Raw genomic sequence first — 22,057 nt, 5'->3', positions numbered from 1 at the left:
TTTCAAAGACAAACCTAAGATTTGACAGTCGACAATGCCAATCATGCCACTCTCAATGAGCACATTTAGGCCACAGCTTCATGGTTGTTGCAAATTAGTGAGAAATTGAAGACCTACTTGACTTGTTGGTGTTTTGTCATATTTATAGTCTCCAAATGAGAGAGGAAGTTAGTATTTGTGCATTCACTCCCTTGATAACGTGCCAGATGCACCATAACTCATAGTTGTTTCGCCAATTTCCCACCGACAAACACATGAACGTAGCATTACTCCTTGCATGCTAAACACACAATAACTCAGCATGGCTTTATATTCTGCATTAGACAATTGATTATGATAGATCGTTGACTATTAACTGTAGAAAGGAAACTGGAGGCAAAATGCCTCTTATTTTCAGCCTCACAAACATACCATTTCATTTAGCCAATATTTCAAGAAAATTGTCTTGTCTTTGGCCGCCACAGCTTGAGCCTTGTCCAATGAGAGACCCATAGGAAGGTTTCCACTGTCTCGTAAGCATGAGTGGAGAATTGTCAGTGGCCAGAAGGCAGTGTCCTCTTACCTAGTCCATCTAAGTTCTTTATTGTTGGACTCTGAAGATATGAACATCTACTGAAATGACTGGAGTAAACTGTAGCAAACTGTTTCCCAAACCTCTCCTCGATTACACCCAGCCAGTTCAACTAATGAAGAGCCTGGTGATAGGATGATCTAATAATAATATATGCCATAAGCAGGCAGTTTTTATCCAAAGAGACTTACAGTCATGCTTGCATATACTGTATTTGACATGTATGGATGGTCCTGGGAATCAAACCCACTATTGCAAGTACCACTAATGAAGGGCCTGGTGATTAGTTGGGCATTTAAATCAGGTGTGCTTGTATTGTATCAAATAAGGAACAAGACGGAGGTTTGGGAAACTGCAGTAGCCTATACACTCTTAGAAATAAGGGTTCAAAACATTTTCGGCTGTCCCCATAGGAGAACCCTTTTTGGTTCCAGGTAAAACCATTTTGGGTTCCATGTAGAACCCTCTGTGGAAAAGGTTCTACATGGAACCCAAAAGAGTTCTACCTGGAACCAAAAGCATTCTACCTGAAACCAAAAAGGGTTCTTCAAAGGGTTCTCATATGAGGGCAGCCAAAGAACCCTTTTAGGTTCTAGATAGCACCTTTTTGTCGGCCTACTAAACAGTGTTCAGAGTGTTCTGGTATCAACTATTGATAATAGTAAAGTAACAAGTCGTTTGTAATACAAAATACATTCTTTATTTATTCATCCATCACTGTAAATGCACAGAAAATATCTGCTGAAAACAGTAGGACAGTGACATTTGCCTCAATGCGGTCATATTCGTGGCTTATTGGGTGTGTGGCTTTCAGTTACTTATTTTTGGCCACCCCATCCCATGAAAGTGAATGTCATTCCAGTTCATATGAACGTCATTCCAGTGCACTGCTTGCTATGAAGTCTATCTGATTGTGTTTGCATCTTTAGGTAAAAATACCAATAATGTCCCGTTTGGAACACTGACAAGTAGAGAGCCTATAAACACCTCACAATCTGATTGGGCCCAAGCCCACCCAGGACCACCAGTGCCTCCGCGGCAGGCTTGAACTAACCTTGCTGCAATGTCCCCTTTTAATCATCTCACCTCGTCCTTTTTGTTGTTACCTTAATATCTTTCTAATGTTTATTATTATCTGTACATGATATACATTGACTCTTAAATACAATTTCAATCGTTTCCACATTATATACAATATAAGAGCTTATTGACGTTAGAAAACTGGTGGAAATGGTGCCTGGAAAACAAATGTAAAACAAAATGGAGGTACATATTATTGCATTGACTATGTACTGTAGTGAACGACTGGTTAAGTTAAACATTGAAAATCATCTAATATGAAAAACAATGAGCAGGTCGGTACACTGTACATCCAGTAAGACGTGTGAAAAGTAAGCATTTTCCCAGACTCATGAGAAATAATACAGATTAAAACATTCTAGAAGGTGCAGGTCACATTTCATAGGTATTGTATAGTGAATTATATTATCATTATCAATTGAATACAGATCGCAAATGTGGGGGAAAAGACCAAAAGGTTATTGGACATATTTGCAATTGCGGTAATATTTTCAGAATTTATAAGTAGTAGTAACAGATAAAACCATGTGTTCAATATGTCCTGATTGAATTCCTGGTTGTGGTCTCAGCTCCAGTCATATGGATGTCATTTGGGGACGAGAGGCACTTTGGGGTCTGGTATCAGTTCTACACCACTGACCCTCCAGTCCTGTGGTTGAACCAATCAAACGGAATCTCTTTGGATTCTAGCCTGCAATCAAACTGAATATGTTTGGATTCTAGCCTGGATTCTATCAAAATCTAGAAAACTAAACATGTTTTGGATTCCAGGCCCTTATTAGCCTTACTATGGCATACGTCTACACTTAGACTCAACTGAGACAAATCCAGGCTAGTTCTCAACCCAAATGAACACGAATGCGAGATTCCGGAGCGGTGACTGAGACAGCATTTTCCACCACCATCAACAAAACACCAAATGATGGAATTTCTTGTGGAAGAATGGAGTCACATCCCTCCAATAGAGTTCCAGACACTTGTAGAATCTATGCCGAGGTGCACTGAAGCTGTTCTGGCTCAACGACCTATTGAAACACTTTATGTTGGTGTTTCCTTTATTTTGGCAGTAACCTGTATATCTATGTTCATAATCTATACTAAACATATATGCTTTTTGTTCTTTACTAGCATGGTTGAGCCCACATGTTGGTTTGAGAGTCATTGTTACTGTAGGCGACTATTCGTTTGGAGATTCCCACATTGGTTACGCTATTGGAGTGAATGCTCCAAATAGAATCAGAATAGTGAGATTACAATAGTGCTTGTATCGGTTAGCTGGGATTCTGTCATTCCCTTAGTGTGAAAATATCATACATGAAATATGTGCCAAAAACAAACATAACTAGTAAACCAAGGGTGCATCACAGCAGTCTTGCCTTCATAAGGATAGATAGGAAGAGGATGATGTTTCTATGCCATTGGTTAATGATGGCTGTAATAAAGATATGTCTTTTCTTTTCGTGATGTGAAAATATATGCAACATTTTAAGGAACTTGTACATAAAACACATCCAACTTTGTGAAGAGCCTTCGACATAAAGAAGTTGGTTTGCATAAAGTCCTCGAGAACCCGCTGAACAACTTAACGATGAATGCAACAGTCTCAGAACTTTGCGCGAATGTTCTGAGCTGGAACACAACCAAACAGGAAGGATCATACACGGAACGGTGCCAAATGTTCTCAGAAGAACCTCCTTCTTTGCTTTAGTTTGCTGGGTATCAACCAGCCCTTAGCATCTTCCATTCTCTCTCTCTCAATCCCTCTTCTCCAGTCTCTCATCTCATCTCCTGGTTCTCCTCCCCCGAAAGCAGGTCGGAGGAAGACAAAGAGAAAGGCCTCGTCGGACAGCCCTGCCTCACCCTTCAGATCCTCTGGCACATGTGAAGCCTGGACTTGGAGGAGGAGGTGGCGTCCTTCCAGACCTTGCAGGAGAGGCCCTTGGCACAGTCGCAGCGCTGGAATATCTCCAGGCCGTGGGAACCCTTCTTCCTCTGCTTGGTGCACACCTCGCCCTGCCGCAGCACCGGCTTGCAGATCTTGGTCCAGAAGTGGCGAGCGCAGCAGTAGCCCACGGAGCAGTCCGACGAGCGCAGGCACGGGTCGCCCTCGTGTCCTGGTCAAGGGAGGGAGAGAAAGGAGTCTTAACATGGACTAGTATGAGGGAAGATGTAGGGTGCAAAACATAGAAATTTTCTTACTTTTCAGCATGTTTTGATATACTCTGACCCTTTACTGCATGTACTAGTATAGAATACTATATCATCTACTGTGGATTCTTTTACCATTCCTTATTTAGGCCAGGGATCGGCAATTGGTGGTCTGCGGGGAAGGCCCTCGGACTCAGCGGCCAGCTATATATCAAGGTCGAATTAGAGCCCAGGGGGCCCCCATTGATGGGTGGAGCAACTACGGCCCCTCATGATGAATTCAGATTTTTTTTGTGGCCCCCACCACCATCAAAGTTGCCCATCCCTGTTCTAGACTATGTAATGTAAAACATTGAATCTATGTGTGGTTTGGAGCAGTTTTCCAAACCCTAGCACTACACAGCTTTTTTTTCCCACCTTTATTTAACCAGGTAGGCAAGTTGAGAACAAGTTCTCATTTACAATTGCGACCTGGCCAAGATAAAGCAAAGCAGTGTGACACAAACAACACAGAGTTACACATGGAGTAAAACAAACATACAGTCAATAATACAGTAGAAACAAGTCTATATACGATGTGAGCAAATGAGGTGAGATAAGGGTGGTGAAGGCAAAAAAAAGGCCATGGTGGCGAAGTAAATACAATATAGCAAGTAAAACACTGGAATGGTAGATTTGCAATGGAAGAATGTGCAAAGTAGAAATACAAATAATGGAGTGCAAAGGAGCAAAATAAATAACCAACTCATCATCAAGCTTTGATGATTTGAATGAGCTGTGATGTGCGGGGCAAAAACCAAAACGTGCACCAAGAGGTGGTGGCAGAACCAGGTTTGGGAAACCCTGGTTTAGAGCATGGACAATTCATGGCCATTCATCAATATGTAGAGAGTTATCATGCTCTTACATGTGAAATGTACAGTACACTCTACAGGGAAAATCCCCCTACTACTAAACCACAGGAAATGCCCATTATCTTTGTTTTGACTTCCATAGGAAAGAGCTCAAACATACCTCTGGCTTTCTTTTCATCTCAATTCAAATGACATTACAGGGTTAGTATATTAGTGGACTGGAAATGTCCTTAGATTTATCAACTAAATTAACCAACTTCGGGTAGAACTTGATGTTCTTGGCAGGAGGTTTATTTTGCAGGTTTATATAGTCTTTCAAAGGATGTAATTAGTATGACAAATATTTATGATCCATGTTATTTAGTCATGCAAGTTTTCTGTGAAACAACCCAGATTCCCCTGTGCCAGAGGGGCTTTTTCGACACAAACCAGCCGTCCTGTAACTCTGGCAAAACCTCTGTTTCTTGTAAGGGGTTTGTTTCCAAATGAAGTTCCAATCAACAACATGAAGTTCCCACTCAGTGCTCTGCCTGAATGGAATGTTTAATATGTTGTGTTGATCTCTCGACTCTCCCTCCAAAGTCACTGCAATAGAGTTGCAGAGGCGAAGCAAGACGAGAGTCAGACGCAAATGAAAAAGTGAATAGGCCTAGCGTTTACTCAAAATGACCTGAAATACTGCACCCTTTTTATCCTGGAATTTTAGCATTGCGGCTATTCGTTTCTCCAGAGGGCATTTATTGCACTGCCATTAAGGTGTCTCATTAGAGGTAGAACTTTATTGACAACAACACTGCTTATACGAAGTGTAGGCCTACTTCACTTGTTGAATAATAACTCCAGTTATTAATACCACTACGAACCTCGCCAACTCTACATTCTGTGGTTTCACAAATGTATATGAGACAGCGTGGTGCTGTCAGCGAGAGTGTTTGTATGCCTGGTTTATGTAGGTGTCGTGGGGAACAGCAAGGGGCCACTGTGGTTTGGTTTCTCTCAGCCAGGCCCCCATGCTGAGCTGTGGTCTCTGAGGTTCGCAGCTGATATACGAGCTAGCGGGTAATTCTAGCGGTCGTTTGCGGACTGGCGTCTCTTTAACTTCGTGTGACTGCAGACAAGTAACAGAGAACAGGGACAACAGAGATTCAGCACCGTGGACCAGGAGCAGCGAGAGATATTGCGAAATCGGAAAAGGAAACAGAGATCCCTTCGTATGACTGTATATCTTCTCCCAGGCCAGGCCGAGAGGCGGTCTTCAGACCTGGGTTCAACCGGTATCGAAGATCTTTCAAATACTATAGCTGTGCTTGACTAAGCTTGCCTGGTGCAATGGAACCAATGGAGTAGTTTCAAAAGTACAAACCCCACCCATCTCTCCAGGCAATCTCAATCCAACACTCAACGCATTTTAAGCAGATTTCAAATACTATTTAAACCCTGGTCTGTTTACAGCTGTATAACAAGTAGGTGAAATGGCTACCTTTAACAGAGTGTTTGGCCTGCGCTGCTTTCCCACTCTTCTTCCAGTCGACAGTGCTGTCCTTGGTGGAGAGCTTGTTGTGGTCGTCCAAGGCTGAGATGTGAGGTGAGAGGACGCTCTCCGAGATAGGGACACAGATATCTACATGGATACGGCCAGTGGAGAGAGAGAGGTTAGAGGTGAGTTCAACCACCACATAATAATGATTGATTGATATCATTACAGCTAAAGACAAGCCAGGGTTTGATAGATACAGTGTCATATATTCCGTCTTCTATATGAATTTCTGTTCAGGTTGGTCAACGACAGTTGTGTTATTAGGGATCATATTGCCATTACAGCTACCCAGTGACTGGCACATATGGTTATCATTCATGTCTATTGCTGTTCATCTCTCAGAGGACACATGGGTAGAAAGCATGTGTTCAATATGGTTTAAATGTAATTGCTCCGTCATTTTATACTTAACCTTTATTTAACTAGGCAAGTCAGTTAAAAACAAATTCTTATTTACAATGACGGCCTAGGAACAGTGCCTTGTTCAGGGGCAGAATGACAGATTTCTACTTTGTCAGCTCGGGGATTCGATCTAGCAGCTTTTCGGGTTACTGGCCCAACGCTCTAACCACTAGGCTAGCTGCCGCCCCATTTAAATGTCCTCTGGACTAGATAGTCCCTCTCTGTTGCCTGACACCCATCCAGTCTGTCTGTTAGGAATGTGCTTGTGACAGAGACGTAGTGTGCTGACAAGTGTTCACTTCACACGACTTCAGACATGCTGACTTAAAAAGTAAGAGAGGTCCGTCAACACAACGTACAGTTGCTGCAGCGGTTGCTGGGGCAGCACATGGCGTCTCTATGGCAACGCTTCTTCCTCCGTCGGCAGGTGAGACAGCGGGAGGGTGCTTGCTGAGGGCTGTGGCAGTAGCTTCCTACAGTGCACTCCTTATCGCTGCTGCATGGGTACACCTGTAGATGTCGAAACAGAAACATTCAGAGTCATGGATAATGATCACATGTATGTATCAATTAGTGTCTTGTTAGCCCATATGGGCTGGGAACTGAAAAATAATAAATCAACTCATAATATTGGGGTTTATTAGGGTGGCGGCCCCGACGGGGACTCGAACCCTGGTCCCTGCATGTGACTGTTAGTCAAACATCTAAGTGGTCTGAAACCTCTGGACAAGGTCATTAGGTATTGGACTAAGGTCACTAATAAGGTTACGTACAGTCATTAGTTAGGGAACAGTGACACTGCGGTTCAACTCAGGCTAACTAGCAACAAACCTGTCACCCATAACGTTGCCGGTTTTTTATAATTGCATCATAAAAAACATAATGTTTTGTCGGTAATGGTTACCAGACATGACGGAAAACGGTTTTGGTTCCACTTACAGTCATATAAACCCCATTCCTAGACTCCACTACTTCTCCTAACCGTCACTAATTTCCCTGTCTCCCATGGCATTTTTATGTGACGGCTTTAAAAAGTCCAACAGAAATTGCTCAGGACAGTAAGCAGATTAGCAGAGTGAGTTCTGTATGAATTCCTTCTGAAGAACCAGACCTTTTTCCAATGGTGGAAAACAGTCCCTAGACTAGAGAGAGAGAGAGAGAGAGAGAGAGAGAGAGAGAGAAGGGGAACTGCCGCCTCTCGCTCAGCTTCTACGTGCCAGCCTACGGCCAGGAATATCTTCAGATACTCTAAACAATGGAGCCATTACTGTATCCCCACCCAAGAAAAACACAAGTCAAGGTTCACTCTATCTCAAGGTGGCTTTTAGAAGCCTAAATAGTTCGATGAAGCAGTCATTGGATAATAGAACCACTTGGCTATGGAGTCCGTTTTGCGACCAACCGTTGTTCTAATTTGGTACCTGGGGATTTGAAAAGCAAGTATTTGGCATCCGTGGTTCTTTTCTTACTTTTCCATCTCATAATTCCCCAGATTGATTCTCTCAGATCACTGAGGGTACGTCTGAAATGGCACCTGGTCAGAAGTGGACTATTTAGGCAATAGGATGCCATTTCAGACAGTGCCTGAGACATAGGCCGTAGTCTGGTGAAGCTATGGCAACATGGTAACAATTCAATGTGATTTCCTTCCGTCCTCAGCCACCAACCGGGTCTGCAGAACACATTGATTTAGGTGAGCCGAGATGACCGAGGTAGAACCGCAGTGTGTCCATAAACATAGCAACCATTCAACCGCAGTCCACACGGCGGCCATAATGAAAGGACCCGGCTCACTTTTTCCACAACAAGTGCATGGAGCAATACACACAACCACGGGATTGTTTTTGTTTTTTTACACATGGCGTACCGTCTGGTATCGTCCAGTGTCGCACGAGTATGAGGGCAAACGAGTTCAAATGAAATAATATGATAGTCAGATGATATAGTGTCGTGAGAGTGTTTTGAACATGTCGAGTGAGAGGGGACACTGTACTGTGCCACAAACAGCCTATTTAGGTTTTCTCCGTCCAATGTTCGATTGACGTAATAGCAACTTGTTTGGGCTGCTCTACGACGGGCTGGTGCTGAACTGACAGATCTGCATCAGAACTGACCACCATTGCAAAACATTGAATAATAAACATGTGAATACTAGAACATAAAATCATTACAGTCACAATAATGAACGTGGATTAGGATTCAGAAGGGTCACGTCACCATAACAGGCCTTGTTGCTAGATCAAAATGTACACCACATGTTGGAGCGAGCTCTCAAAAACCGAATATCTCAATATCTTCAGATCAGATGTTATTTAATATCCATGTGCTTAAATAAACTGAACAGGCTTAGAGGTATTTGGACCTTGTGTGAGCAATGTCGAGTTTGTCACATTGAAAACACATGTAGGGACTAATAAACGTCCGTCCAGTAATACAATGAAAATAAGAGCAAACAGAAAAAGAAGAAGTTGCAGCACGGTGAGATCCTAAATGGTGCCACAGTTGTTATAGAAGGACTTGCTTTTCCAAGACTTATAAAGACATTTCCAAAAAGGTATTAATTAGGATTAATAACCATTAAACAATAATACCTTCTTGGAAGTGAAACCATTAAGCAATAATAATAATCATAATAATAATTGGAAATGTCTTGATAAGTCTTGGAAAAACAAGTCCTTCCTAACATAAAAGGTTGACCTTATAGCTTCATGTTTCTGAACTGGGCTTGTGCCCAATTTCTCCTGCAGTGAAGCGAGGCGAATGTAATGTAGAGCTAACAGGGTATTTTACATGCTAGCCTATGTCCACAATGACATCATCATAGCCAAGAGTTTCAGATCATGTTCATGTTCTCAAGTTCAGTGGTATCAGTTTAGGCCTGTGGCTGCCCATAACCTAATGTAGCAGGCATAAAAGAAAACGCCAGAGCGAAGTTCCCACATCCGGTCTTCAGCGGAAAAGGAAGCTAGGTTGTATCCCTGAAAACTGGATGCATCCGGTCGTTGGCAACTCTGCTGCCCACGAACAATTAACTAGCCCTACGAGAAGAAGAAATAAGACTTGGTTAACCCCACTATGCTCTGAAGCATTGACCAATGAGATCAACACCACAGGAAAGTGTGTAGCTCTGTTCTGATGTTGACAAACAGCCTTTAATCTTGAAATGTGAAGAGAAATATCTTGGCCCTACAGTACCCTATACAGTCTCTCAGATTTTTAGCAGGTGGTTCCTGGCTAAGCAGTCTAGGATTGATTACAGTGGAGCTGTACTGTACTCTGCTGTAGGAAGGGCCTCCTCCCTCCCCTCACCATCCTCCCCTTCCTCCCTCACCTCTTCCATCAAGCCTCCATCATTTCACAGGAGCCCTTTGAAATCCAATGACCGATAATCTCACTTTATCTTGCCATGTTTCAAAACACCTCATTGACGCCACGGTCCTCTGAGGGGAGGCGGCGGTTTCGTTTGGATGCGTCTCATTTGATCACGACTCCACTAGCTCACTTTATTGGCCCCTTTTTGTTTGCCGCCGCCGCTCCCGATCCCCTATTTCCCCTAGACGCACCATATCACATGAAAGCAAGAGGCTATCCCTGTTAGAGGAAGTGGGCTGTGTACCTCTCATGCAGGCTAGACCATAAAGAGGGAGACAGACGCAGAGCGATGAGGGAAGGCCCCTGACTCCCCAGTCCTGTCTCGTGCTGCTCTCGTGGTGTTATAAGTGGCCTGGGCTTTGAAGGTAAAGGGAGGGAGGGAGGGAGGGAGTAATCTCCAGCATACACCAGTTTTACTCCAGGATACATGAGTCTTTGAACCTGTCCTTTACTCTGTATTTGCCTGTATTTACCCAGCATCAGTCATTCCTAAGGACTGATATCATAATATGATAGGAGTGTAACACATGTTCATAAGACCACAACACAATGTTAGTGGCGTGTTATTTACCTCAAGTCTAGTCACGGCAGATGAGGCAGCTACTGTCCTTCAGGGCAACTGTGACACATAAGATTCTGTCACTTAGCCAACTGTCTAAATGTATATTCACACCGTTCAAGCAACGTCTGGTTAGAAAGGCGAGCTCTGCTCACTATTCACTTAAGAAGATTAAAAGAATGGCGTTATAACAGTAATAAACACACACACACTGTTACGAGAACTTCGAGGGCAATTGAACTTGACCTTGGATAATCAAGCATGGAAACCTGAAAGTGTGATTGGTAATCATGGTCAGCAGCACTGAGCCTCACTGAGTCTAATAAACTATGTCACCAAGTAAACAAACGTCCTCGTCCCTCTAAGGAGAGACAGTCTCACAGTATCAGATAACAAAGGGACAGGGGCATAAAACACAAAAAGAACCTTAACAATACAACTTTGGCTCTTTCGTCACTGAAAACACAGGTCTTTGATGGGTTAAATCGTGGATTGTATCGGTCTGTGACTCTGGTGACAGAGTCTCCCTATAGGCTACACCAGAGCCATGTGCTGAATTTAGAGAGTTGTGGGTCAACTTGGAACATTTTCTATATTGTTCTAATTCCCGACATTCAGTTACATCAATGTGTTTAAATATTCCCCATGTAATGTTAAAGGAGAGATAACATGGCTGCCGTACACTGACTATACAAAACATTAGGAACACCGTCTGCCCTCAGAGCAGCCTCAATTCGTCAGGGCACGGACTCTACAAGGTGTGGAGAAGCGTTCCACAGGGATGCTGGCCCATGTTGACTCCAATGCTTCCCAAAGTTGTGTCAAGTTGGATGGATGTCCTTTGGGTGGTGGACCATTCTTGGTACACACGGGAAACTGTTCTACATTAAAAACCCAGCTGCGTCACTGTTTTTGACTGAAATTGGCGCGCCTGGCACCTACTACTGTACCATACCCCGTTCAAAGGCACTTCAATCTTTTATCTTCCCATTAACGGCACATATTCACAATCCATGTCTCAATTGTCTCAATGCTTAACAATCCTTCATGAACCTGTCTCCTCCCCTTCGTCTACACTGGTTGAAGTAGATTCAATAAGGGATCAAAGCTTCCACCTGGATTCCCCTGGTCATGAAAAGAGCAAGTGTTCTTAATGTTTTGTACACTCAGCATAGAATGTTAAAGTGTCATGGAAACGTATCATAATGCAGAAACCTCAATGTCCTAACTCTTTAAATACACTCAGAACCGTATTGGCCCTACACCAGCGATCAAAAGAAGGGCACATGACTGAGCCGGAAACCCCAGTCAGAGCTGGGTGTAGCTCAGTGAGGTGTTAGCCTGTGGATAGAGAAGGGCTCTGTGTCTCCTGACTCTCATTAACAGGTCTAAGTACAAAGGTAAGTGAAATGAATTCCCCTCAGGATACTCTGCTGGCCTGCTAGGGCCCCTGATACCCATTATGGCCCATCTGGGGCCCACACTCGCCCCCCAGGGCCTGCTGACTGGAGGGGTGAGAGACAGCCAGGAGACCCACTGGGCCCCCCTGACTGGAGGGGTGAGAGACAGCAAGGAGACCCGCTGGACCCCTGAGACGGAGGAGACGGAGCCTTGACGGCGGCTACCTAGCGCTAACAAGCACTCACACCTCGGCCTGCTTTGTTTCCCCCTCTCAGATCGTTAAGATCACTAAACAGTTACTTAACCCTGGAGGGGGTAGGGAGGGGTACTGGCGGGGTGAGAGGGGGGGAGAGAGGGGACCTAGCGCTCAACTTTTACTGGGGGAGCCTAAGCGATTCGGTCCTGGCTTGTTAAAATAATCTCTGTGTTGAATTAAACACAGTTTTAAGACTACTTAAAACTGTATGGATATCCAGGCACTGGTAGGAACAGCCAACCACTGTTACTGTACGCATGCCTCCACTTCCCCTTGTGGGTTCAGAGGTTAGGGTGGTGAACGTTCCCTGCCCATACCATCCATACTGGTTCTCTAACTTACTGGGAACCAGGGGCCACCCAGGAGCATCGGGTCTGAACATCTCCCAGTCAAGAGGGCCTTTTACTTTGTGTTACTTCGGTTTGGTTTCACTCAAGTCAAGTCAATGTGAGGGGGGAAAGGGGGTGGAGCCACACACTCATGCAGCTTGTCTTAATTGTAATGATTGAATCACTTGGGACAGTCACAACCTGACATTGAGGTTGGAGCGCAAAGTGATTCATGTGACATTTATAGTCAGCTAGAGCGGAGAGCGGCAAAGTCAGTACAAAACTTTGTCAACAGCCGAGGGAAACAAAAACAAATGAGTCTGTCATGGTACTTCCTATATAGATCCACCAATAGCTTTGACATGTTGGATAGAGCCCAACTTTACTAATCTGACAATTTAAACACCAAATTACACCCCGGTTTCCTGCAGGCTTCTCTGGGTGGCCGCCGTGCTCCCCTCCCCGACTCCCCGTCTCTAATTTGTGACTTTTGAAAGTGAGCCAGTGGGGGTGATTTATTGAGAGCTTATGTTGCAATCTTTCTCATATCCTTTCATGTCGGAGGATTGGAGGACCAGAAGGAATACATTTCAACAGCCTGAATAATGCTGTATAAAAATGAACACCCTTCTTTTGAGGAGGTCTGCTGTTGGAGGAATCTGAGGGAGAAATGTGGGAAAGGGACTAAATGGATGTAATGGTGAATTATGGCGATAGTCTCTCAAACTGTGAAGTTTAGAAGTGTTCCAAGCGGACGATCACTCATGTCCTGATCCACTGCATCTATGGAGGAAGGTGTAATGTTCTGCCAACGCTTCCTCACGAATTATAGCAACCTCAACATTACGCCAACTTCTTCATTAATCTACAGGGTAGAGAAAGACAAGGTTCCGCCAGAAGAGATTGGTTATAATATTTGAGGTTTCGCACCACCGCTTTCCACTGATGCCCCCCACGCAGCTCTGACCCACCCCATGTCTCTTACCCAACCCATGTCTCTGACCCACTCCATGTCTCTGACCCGCCCCATGTCTCTGACCCACCCCATGTCTCTGACCCACCCCATGTCTCTGACCCACCGCATGTCTCTGACCCACCCCATGTCTCTGGCCCACCCCATGTCTCTGACCCACCCCATGTCTCTGACCCGCCCCATGTCTCTGACCCGCCCCATGTCTCTGACCCACCGCATGTCTCTGACCCACCCCATGTCTCTGCCCCATCCCATGCAAATCAAAAAATCAAGGCAGGTTCATTTCAGAGTCAGGCCATTCTCTATAGAGTAAATTGTTCATTATGAGTATATAATCTACCATAAAAAGCTATTGAGGACCTTCAGTCGCAATCTAAGCAATCACCATGACCCACTATTTGCATGGTCGACTGCTCAGTATCATCCACACTATAACAAAAGCTCCTATAAACCATCACAAATCGATGCCACACGTTGCCAATTAAAAGCCTGTGAAGACTTCAAGGTTCGTTATCTTTGATTTACATCATAAACAACCACTTCAGATGCCACACAGCAGGTCAATAGATTTTGCCTGTGGCCCGTGATTCATGTCTGGCTGTTGTTGAGTGCTGGCTGTAACGGTACAAGGCTGGAAACCATTCTAGCAGACAGGAGAGACGGGGAGACACACCACCTCCCATTGAAACCATTAGCCATCTAAATGTGCCGTGGCATTTCACTCTTATAACAGAACGGTGGTGGTCTCCACACATACACACACTCATCCCCAGTGGTCCATTCTATCCAAACCACTCCAGTTTATTGCAATGGCAAAGTTGTAAGCAGACATTTAAACAGAGGTCTGGCACAGCTCTGGTGGCTGGAACGGTTCCCACTACGCAGAAGAGACTGAAGCTATTCCCTTTAATCCTCACTGTCTGAGTGGTAGGATCTCAGAACAGTGCTCTCAGCAGTAGCTCCCACACTACAGTGCCCCCCCCCCCTCTCCCCCCATACACACACACACACACACACTCACACACACGCTACAGACAGGCATATCCACTTCATTCACTGGTATCATTACAAGTGACATTCTGGAGACCTATATAAGCCTACAGCAGACACTAGTCCAAGCCAAAGCTAAACTGTAGCCAACCAGTAGTTACACTGGTATAAACACTTTGATTGTAAAAGACAAAGAGAATCAACTGAGAATCAATTATTATTTATTTTTTTATGTGAAACGCTGGCTTAAATGTATAGCAGGGGAAAACAGAAATGTGGCGCCATCTACTGTTCAAGAAGATGCCAGAAATCACATAAACAGTGTTGCCTTTTACATTTGATAACAAAGGGAAAAAAAGAAAAGAAAAAGATCTAAACTAATTTGATCAACTTTCATATTAATTTACTTTAAGAAAAACTCCCTAGAAATTCCAGAACCTAGGAAGAAACCTAGAGAGGAACCACACCTCTTCTGGCTGTGCCAAGTGGAGATTATAAGAGTACATGGCCATTAAGGCCAGATTGTTCTTCAAGATTTTCAAATGTTCAAAGATGACCAGCAGGGTCAAATAATAATCACAGTGGTTGTAGAGGGTGCAACAGGTCAGCACCTCAGGAGTAAATGTCAGTTGGCTTTTCATACCCGAGCATTCAGAGGTCGAGACAGCAGGTGGGGTACAGAGGGAGGGAGAGAGGGAGAGAGGGAGAGAGGGAGGGAGGGAGGGAGGGAGGGAGGGAGGGAGGGAGGGAGGGAGGGAGGGAGGGAGGGAGGGAGGGAGGGAGGGAGGGAGGGAGGGAGGGAGGGAGGGAGGGAGGGAGGGAGGGAGGGAGGGAGGGAGGGAGGGAGGGAGGGAGGGAGGGAACTATTTATATATGTATCCTATTTATTTAACTTCACCTACAAAATATGAACACATTATATACCTAAACATACAGTATGAACACATTATATACCTACACATACAGTATGAACACATTATATACCTAAACATACAGTATGAACACATTATATACCTAAACATACTGTATGAACACATGATATACCTAAACATACTGTATGAACACATTATATACCTAAACATACAGTATGAACACATTATATACCTAAACATACAGTATGAACACATTATATACCTAAACATACAGTATGAACACATTATATACCTAAACATACTGTATGAACACATGATATACCTAAACATACAGTATGAACACATTATATACCTAAACATACAGTATGAACACATTATATACCTAAACATACTGTATGAACACATTATATACCTAAACATACTGTATGAACACATTATATACCTAAACATACAGTATGAACACATTATATACCTAAACATACAGTATGAACACATTATATACCTAAACATACAGTATGAACACATTATATACCTAAACATACAGTATGAACACATTATATACCTAAACATACAGTATGAACACATTATATACCTAAACATACTGTATGAACACATTATATACCTAAACATACAGTATGAACACATTATATACCTAAACATACTGTATGAACACATTATATACCTAAACATACAGTATGAACACATTATATACCTAAACATACAGTATGAACACATTATATACCTAAACATACTGTATGAACACATTATATACCTAAACATACTGTATGAACACATTATATACCTAAACATACAGTATGAACACATTATATACCTAAACATACAGTATGAACACATTATATACCTAAACATACTGTATGAACACATTATATACCTAAACATACTGTATGAACACATTATATACCTAAACATACTGTATGAACACATTATATACCTAAACATACAGTATGAACACATTATATACCTAAACATACTGTATGAACACATTATATACCTAAACATACAGTATGAACACATTATATACCTAAACATACTGTATGAACACATTATATACCTAAACATACAGTATGAACACATTATATACCTAAACATACTGTATGAACACATTATACACCTAAACATACAGTATGAACACATTATATACCTAAACATACAGTATGAACACATTATATACCTAAACATACAGTATGAACACATTATATACCTAAACATACAGTATGAACACATTATATACCTAAACATACTGTATGAACACATTATATACCTAAACATACAGTATGAACACATTATATACCTAAACATACTGTATGAACACATTATATACCTAAACATACAGTATGAACACATTATATACCTAAACATACAGTATGAACACATTATATACCTAAACATACAGTATGAACACATTATATACCTAAACATACAGTATGAACACATTATATACCTAAACATACAGTATGAACACATTATATACCTAAACATACAGTATGAACACATTATATACCTAAACATACTGTATGAACACATTATATACCTAAACATACAGTATGAACACATTATATACCTAAACATACAGTATGAACACATTATATACCTAAACATACAGTATGAACACATTATATACCTAAACATACAGTATGAACACATTATATACCTAAACATACAGTATGAACACATTATATACCTAAACATACTGTATGAACACATTATATACCTAAACATACAGTATGAACACATTATATACCTAAACATACAGTATGAACACATTATATACCTAAACATACAGTATGAACACATTATATACCTAAACATACAGTATGAACACATTATATACCTAAACATACAGTATGAACACATTATATACCTAAACATACTGTATGAACACATTATATACCTAAACATACAGTATGAACACATTATATACCTAAACATACAGTATGAACACATTATATACCTAAACATACTGTATGAACACATTATATACCTAAACATACTGTATGAACACATTATATACCTAAACATACTGTATGAACACATTATATACCTAAACATACAGTATGAACACATTATATACCTAAACATACAGTATGAAACACATTATATACCTAACATACAGTATGAACACATTATATACCTAAACATACAGTATGAACACATTATATACCTAAACATACTGTATGAACACATTATATACCTAAACATACTGTATGAACACATTATATACCTAAACATACAGTATGAACACATTATATACCTAAACATACAGTATGAACACATTATATACCTAAACATACTGTATGAACACATTATACACCTAAACATACTGTATGAACACATTATATACCTAAACATACTGTATGAACACATTATATACCTAAACATACTGTATGAACACATTATATACCTAAACATACTGTATGAACACATTATATACCTAAACATACTGTATGAACACATTATATACCTAAACATACTGTAGGAACACATTATATACCTAAACATACTGTATGAACACATTATATACCTAAACATACTGTATGAACACATTATATACCTAAACATACTGTATGAACACATTATATACCTAAACATACTGTATGAACACATTATATACCTAAACATACTGTATGAACACATTATATACCTAAACATACTGTATGAACACATTATATACCTAAACATACTGTATGAACACATTATATACCTAAACATACTGTATGAACACATTATATACCTAAACATACTGTATGAACACATTATATACCTAAACATACTGTATGAACACATTATATACCTAACATACTGTATGAACACATTATATACCTAAACATACTGTATGAACACATTATATACCTAAACATACTGTATGAACACATTATATACCTAAACATACAGTATGAACACATTATATACCTAAACATACTGTATGAACACATTATATACCTAAACATACAGTATGAACACATTATATACCTAAACATACTGTATGAACACATTATATACCTAAACATACAGTATGAACACATTATATACCTAAACATACTGTATGAACACATTATATACCTAAACATACTGTATGAACACATTATACACCTAAACATACTGTATGAACACATTATATACCTAAACATACTGTATGAACACATTATACACCTAAACATACTGTATGAACACATTATATACCTAAACATACAGTATGAACACATGATATACCTAAACATACAGTATGAACACATTATATACCTAAACATACAGTATGAACACATTATATACCTAAACATACTGTATGAACACATTATATACCTAAACATACAGTATGAACACATTATATACCTAAACATACTGTATGAACACATTATATACCTAAACATACTGTATGAACACATTATATACCTAAACATACAGTATGAACACATTATATACCTACACATACAGTATGAACACATTATATACCTAAACATACAGTATGAACACATTATAAACCTACACATACTGTATGAACACATTATATACCTAAACATACTGTATGAACACATTATATACCTAAACATACAGTATGAACACATTATATACCTAAACATACAGTATGAACACATTATATACCTAAACATACAGTATGAACACATTATATACCTAAACATACTGTATGAACACATTACATACCTAAACATACAGTATGAGCACATTATATACCTAAACATACAGTATGAACACATTATATACCTAAACATACAGTATGAACACATTATATACCTAAACATTCAGTACGAACACATGATATACCTACACATACAGTATGAACACATTATATACCTAAACATACAGTATGAACACATTATATACCTAAACATACAGTACGAACACATGATATACCTACACATACAGTATGAACACATTATATACCTAAACATACAGTATGAGCACATTATATACCTAAACATACAGTATGAACACATTATATACCTAAACATACAGTATGAACACATTATATACCTAAACATACAGTACGAACACATGATATACCTACACATACAGTATGAACACATTATATACCTAAACATACTGTATGAACACATTATATACCTAAACATACTGTATGAACACATTATATACCTAAACATACTGTATGAACACATTATACACCTAAACATACAGTATGAACACATTATATACCTAAACATACTGTATGAACACATTATATACCTAAACATACAGTATGAGCACATTATATACCTAAACATACAGTATGAACACATTATATACCTAAACATACAGTATGAACACATTATATACCTAAACATACAGTATGAACACATTATATACCTAAACATACTGTATGAACACATTATACACCTAAACATACTGTATGAACACATTATATACCTAAACATACAGTATGAACACATTATATACCTAAACATACTGTATGAACACATTATACACCTAAACATACTGTATGAACACATTATATACCTAAACATACAGTATGAACACATTATATACCTAAACATACTCTATGGCACCTGAGATCCAGATTCAATAAAACAATTGGAGAACTAATTAGGTAGAATGCTTTTTTATAATTCACACATGAACCAAACTATAGCGTAGCTCCAGTGGTATAAAGTACTTAAGAAAAATACTTTAAAGTACTATTTAAGTATTTTGGGGGATATCTGTACTTTACTATTTATATTTTTGTCAACTTTTACTTCACTACATTCCTAAAGAAAACAATGTACTTTGTACTCCATACCTTTTCTCTGACACCAAAAAGTACTCGTTACATTTTGAATGCTTAGCAGGACTTGAAACTGATTCAATTCACGGACTTATCAAGAGAACATCCCTGGTCATCCCTACTGCTGCTGGTCTGGCGGACTCACTAAACACATATGCTTCGTTTGTAAATTATGTTGGGGTATTGGGATGTGCCCCTTGTTATCCATACTTTAAAAACATTTAAGTTGCACCGTCTGGTTTGCTTAATATAATGAATTTGAAATTATTTATACTTTTACATAAGTATATTTTTGCAATTACATTTACTTTTGAAACGTAATTATATTTCAATTGAAATACTTTTAGACTTTTGCTCAAGTACTATTTTACTGGGTGACATTCACTTTTACTTTAGTCATTTTCTATTAAGGTATCCAGACTTTTAGTCAAGTATGAAAATTGGTTACTTTTTCCACCACTGTGTAGCTCTTTACCCCGAGGCTTTTACTTTAGCCTGGCTGCTTATACAGACAGCCAGGCTAATTCCACACTGTGTTGAAACAGCAGGAACTGATAACACTTGGAGTGCATATTAAGTGGTCGGTAAGAGTATCCTTCACTCTCAGCCCACAGTTCCGTCTGGAGCGGTTTAATGACATTAAGAACCAGACAGAAAATAATCCCCGGTGTTAACTTACTTTCTCTCACATTTCTACTGATCATGTTAATGATTTGCCTTGGAAGCATGTTGGACCCGACAGTGGCGTCAAGGTCTGAGATGCAATTAAGGTTTATGAGGGGTCCAATCCCTGTCATTTCCAATAACGATTCACACATGAGAGAAGTTTTAATGATATTGGGGCTGATACCGCTATTTTAGTTCTCGTCAAAAAATGTCCATGGGCAGTTGGGCACCACACGCAATGTTTGGGGGCTTCAGTTCGGCACCACGCGCAATGTTTGGGGGCTTCAGTTGGGCACCACGCGCAACGTTTGGGGGCTTGCGTAAAGCAACAACGCATGTATTGGAACAGTTGTAACCAGCCATTTAAATGCAAAACGGGGACATCTAAAATACTTATACCAATACGATGATTCAAAACATGAAAACAGTCAATTATTACCAATGTCCTCGCCAAAAGTTGTTACAATCAAATCATAACTACAGTAATGTGTGTGTAAATCAAAAGAGAACGATGCGATTACCTGCGCAAGGATGTTGCCTTTCTTGGTGATCCCGGGTTGGAGGGTGGCTGAACGGTTCGTGGCCGGCGTGGGCTCTCCCAACAGAGCCGCTTTGATGGAGTTTGGCTTGGAGCGCTCTGCTCTCTGCGACTCTCCCATCCTCAAGGCCGCGACAAGCAGCACGAAAACACACCAGAATCTATTCCGAGTCAGGACGAGCATCCTTGGGAAACAATTGTTTAGAAATGTTGCCAAAAAAATTAAAACGGATTCGAATAGGATAAAGCGGACGACCCGGGCCTAGCCAATTACGCATAAAGGTATCACAGAAACGCGCGCTCTGTTACACTGTGTCCATGTGTTAAATTGACCGCTTGCGAATAAAGTCAATAACGGTAAGTGTTCTCTTTTCAACGAATCAGAAAAGGAAACGGGTTATTGCCATCGACAGAAATGCCACTTTTATAACAACACCAATAGCTCAATCTAAAAACCAAATCAAAATGATGAGCTTCAATGAATAAAAAATTGCTGACACTCACAAGGTCAGGGTGAAACTTGACAAGCGACTTCCAGTCTGTCTCTCTGGCAGTAAGTGAATGCTTAGTGCGGCAGCCTGATATTTTATGATCTCGGATACTTTCTTTTTATAGGATTCTAATGGGTTTACTTCCTCCGCCCCCATTCAGAACTGACAAAGACTGAAACTGATCTGTACGTGCGCGCTGCGCATTGTAGTCTCGAGCCCCCGTCCCAGACTGGTCCCAGACGCCTGCACCAGAAGCCCT

The 22,057-nt window shown here is 40.6% G+C and overlaps 1 protein-coding gene across 1 annotated transcript; it reads right to left on the bottom strand.

The window, feature by feature from the left end:
* Positions 1 to 1,248: 1,248 nt before the first annotated feature.
* On the bottom strand, positions 1,249 to 22,035 carry dkk2 (dickkopf WNT signaling pathway inhibitor 2). The gene is made up of 4 exons (XM_020469116.2): positions 21,291 to 22,035; positions 6,952 to 7,102; positions 6,134 to 6,274; positions 1,249 to 3,765 (listed from the first exon to the last, which is right to left on the bottom strand). The coding sequence occupies exons 1-4, from the start codon at positions 21,489 to 21,491 to the stop codon at positions 3,515 to 3,517; spliced, it is 744 nt and encodes a 247-aa protein (XP_020324705.2). The 5' UTR covers positions 21,492 to 22,035; the 3' UTR covers positions 1,249 to 3,514.
* Between the last annotated feature and the right edge of the window lie 22 nt (positions 22,036 to 22,057).

Source organism: Oncorhynchus kisutch, unplaced genomic scaffold (assembly GCF_002021735.2).
Source record: "Oncorhynchus kisutch isolate 150728-3 unplaced genomic scaffold, Okis_V2 Okis07a-Okis12b_hom, whole genome shotgun sequence".
Lineage (NCBI taxonomy): Eukaryota > Metazoa > Chordata > Actinopteri > Salmoniformes > Salmonidae > Oncorhynchus > Oncorhynchus kisutch.
Note: the sequence above shows the minus strand (reverse complement) of the source record. Positions and strands in the feature narration are given on the sequence as shown.

What these genes read in the sequence shown, in the direction of transcription:
- dkk2 (XM_020469116.2), bottom strand. Translation starts at nt 21,491, where the DNA reads ATGCTCGTCCTGACTCGGAATAGATTCTGGTGTGTTTTCGTGCTGCTT. An exon ending in AAGGCAACATCCTTGCGCAG is followed by an intron (nt 7,103 to 21,290) that starts GTAATCGCATCG and finishes CGACATCTACAG; the next exon opens with GTGTACCCATGCAGCAGCGA. An exon ending in GGCCAAACACTCTGTTAAAG is followed by an intron (nt 3,766 to 6,133) that starts GTAGCCATTTCA and finishes TCCCTTGACCAG; the next exon opens with GACACGAGGGCGACCCGTGC.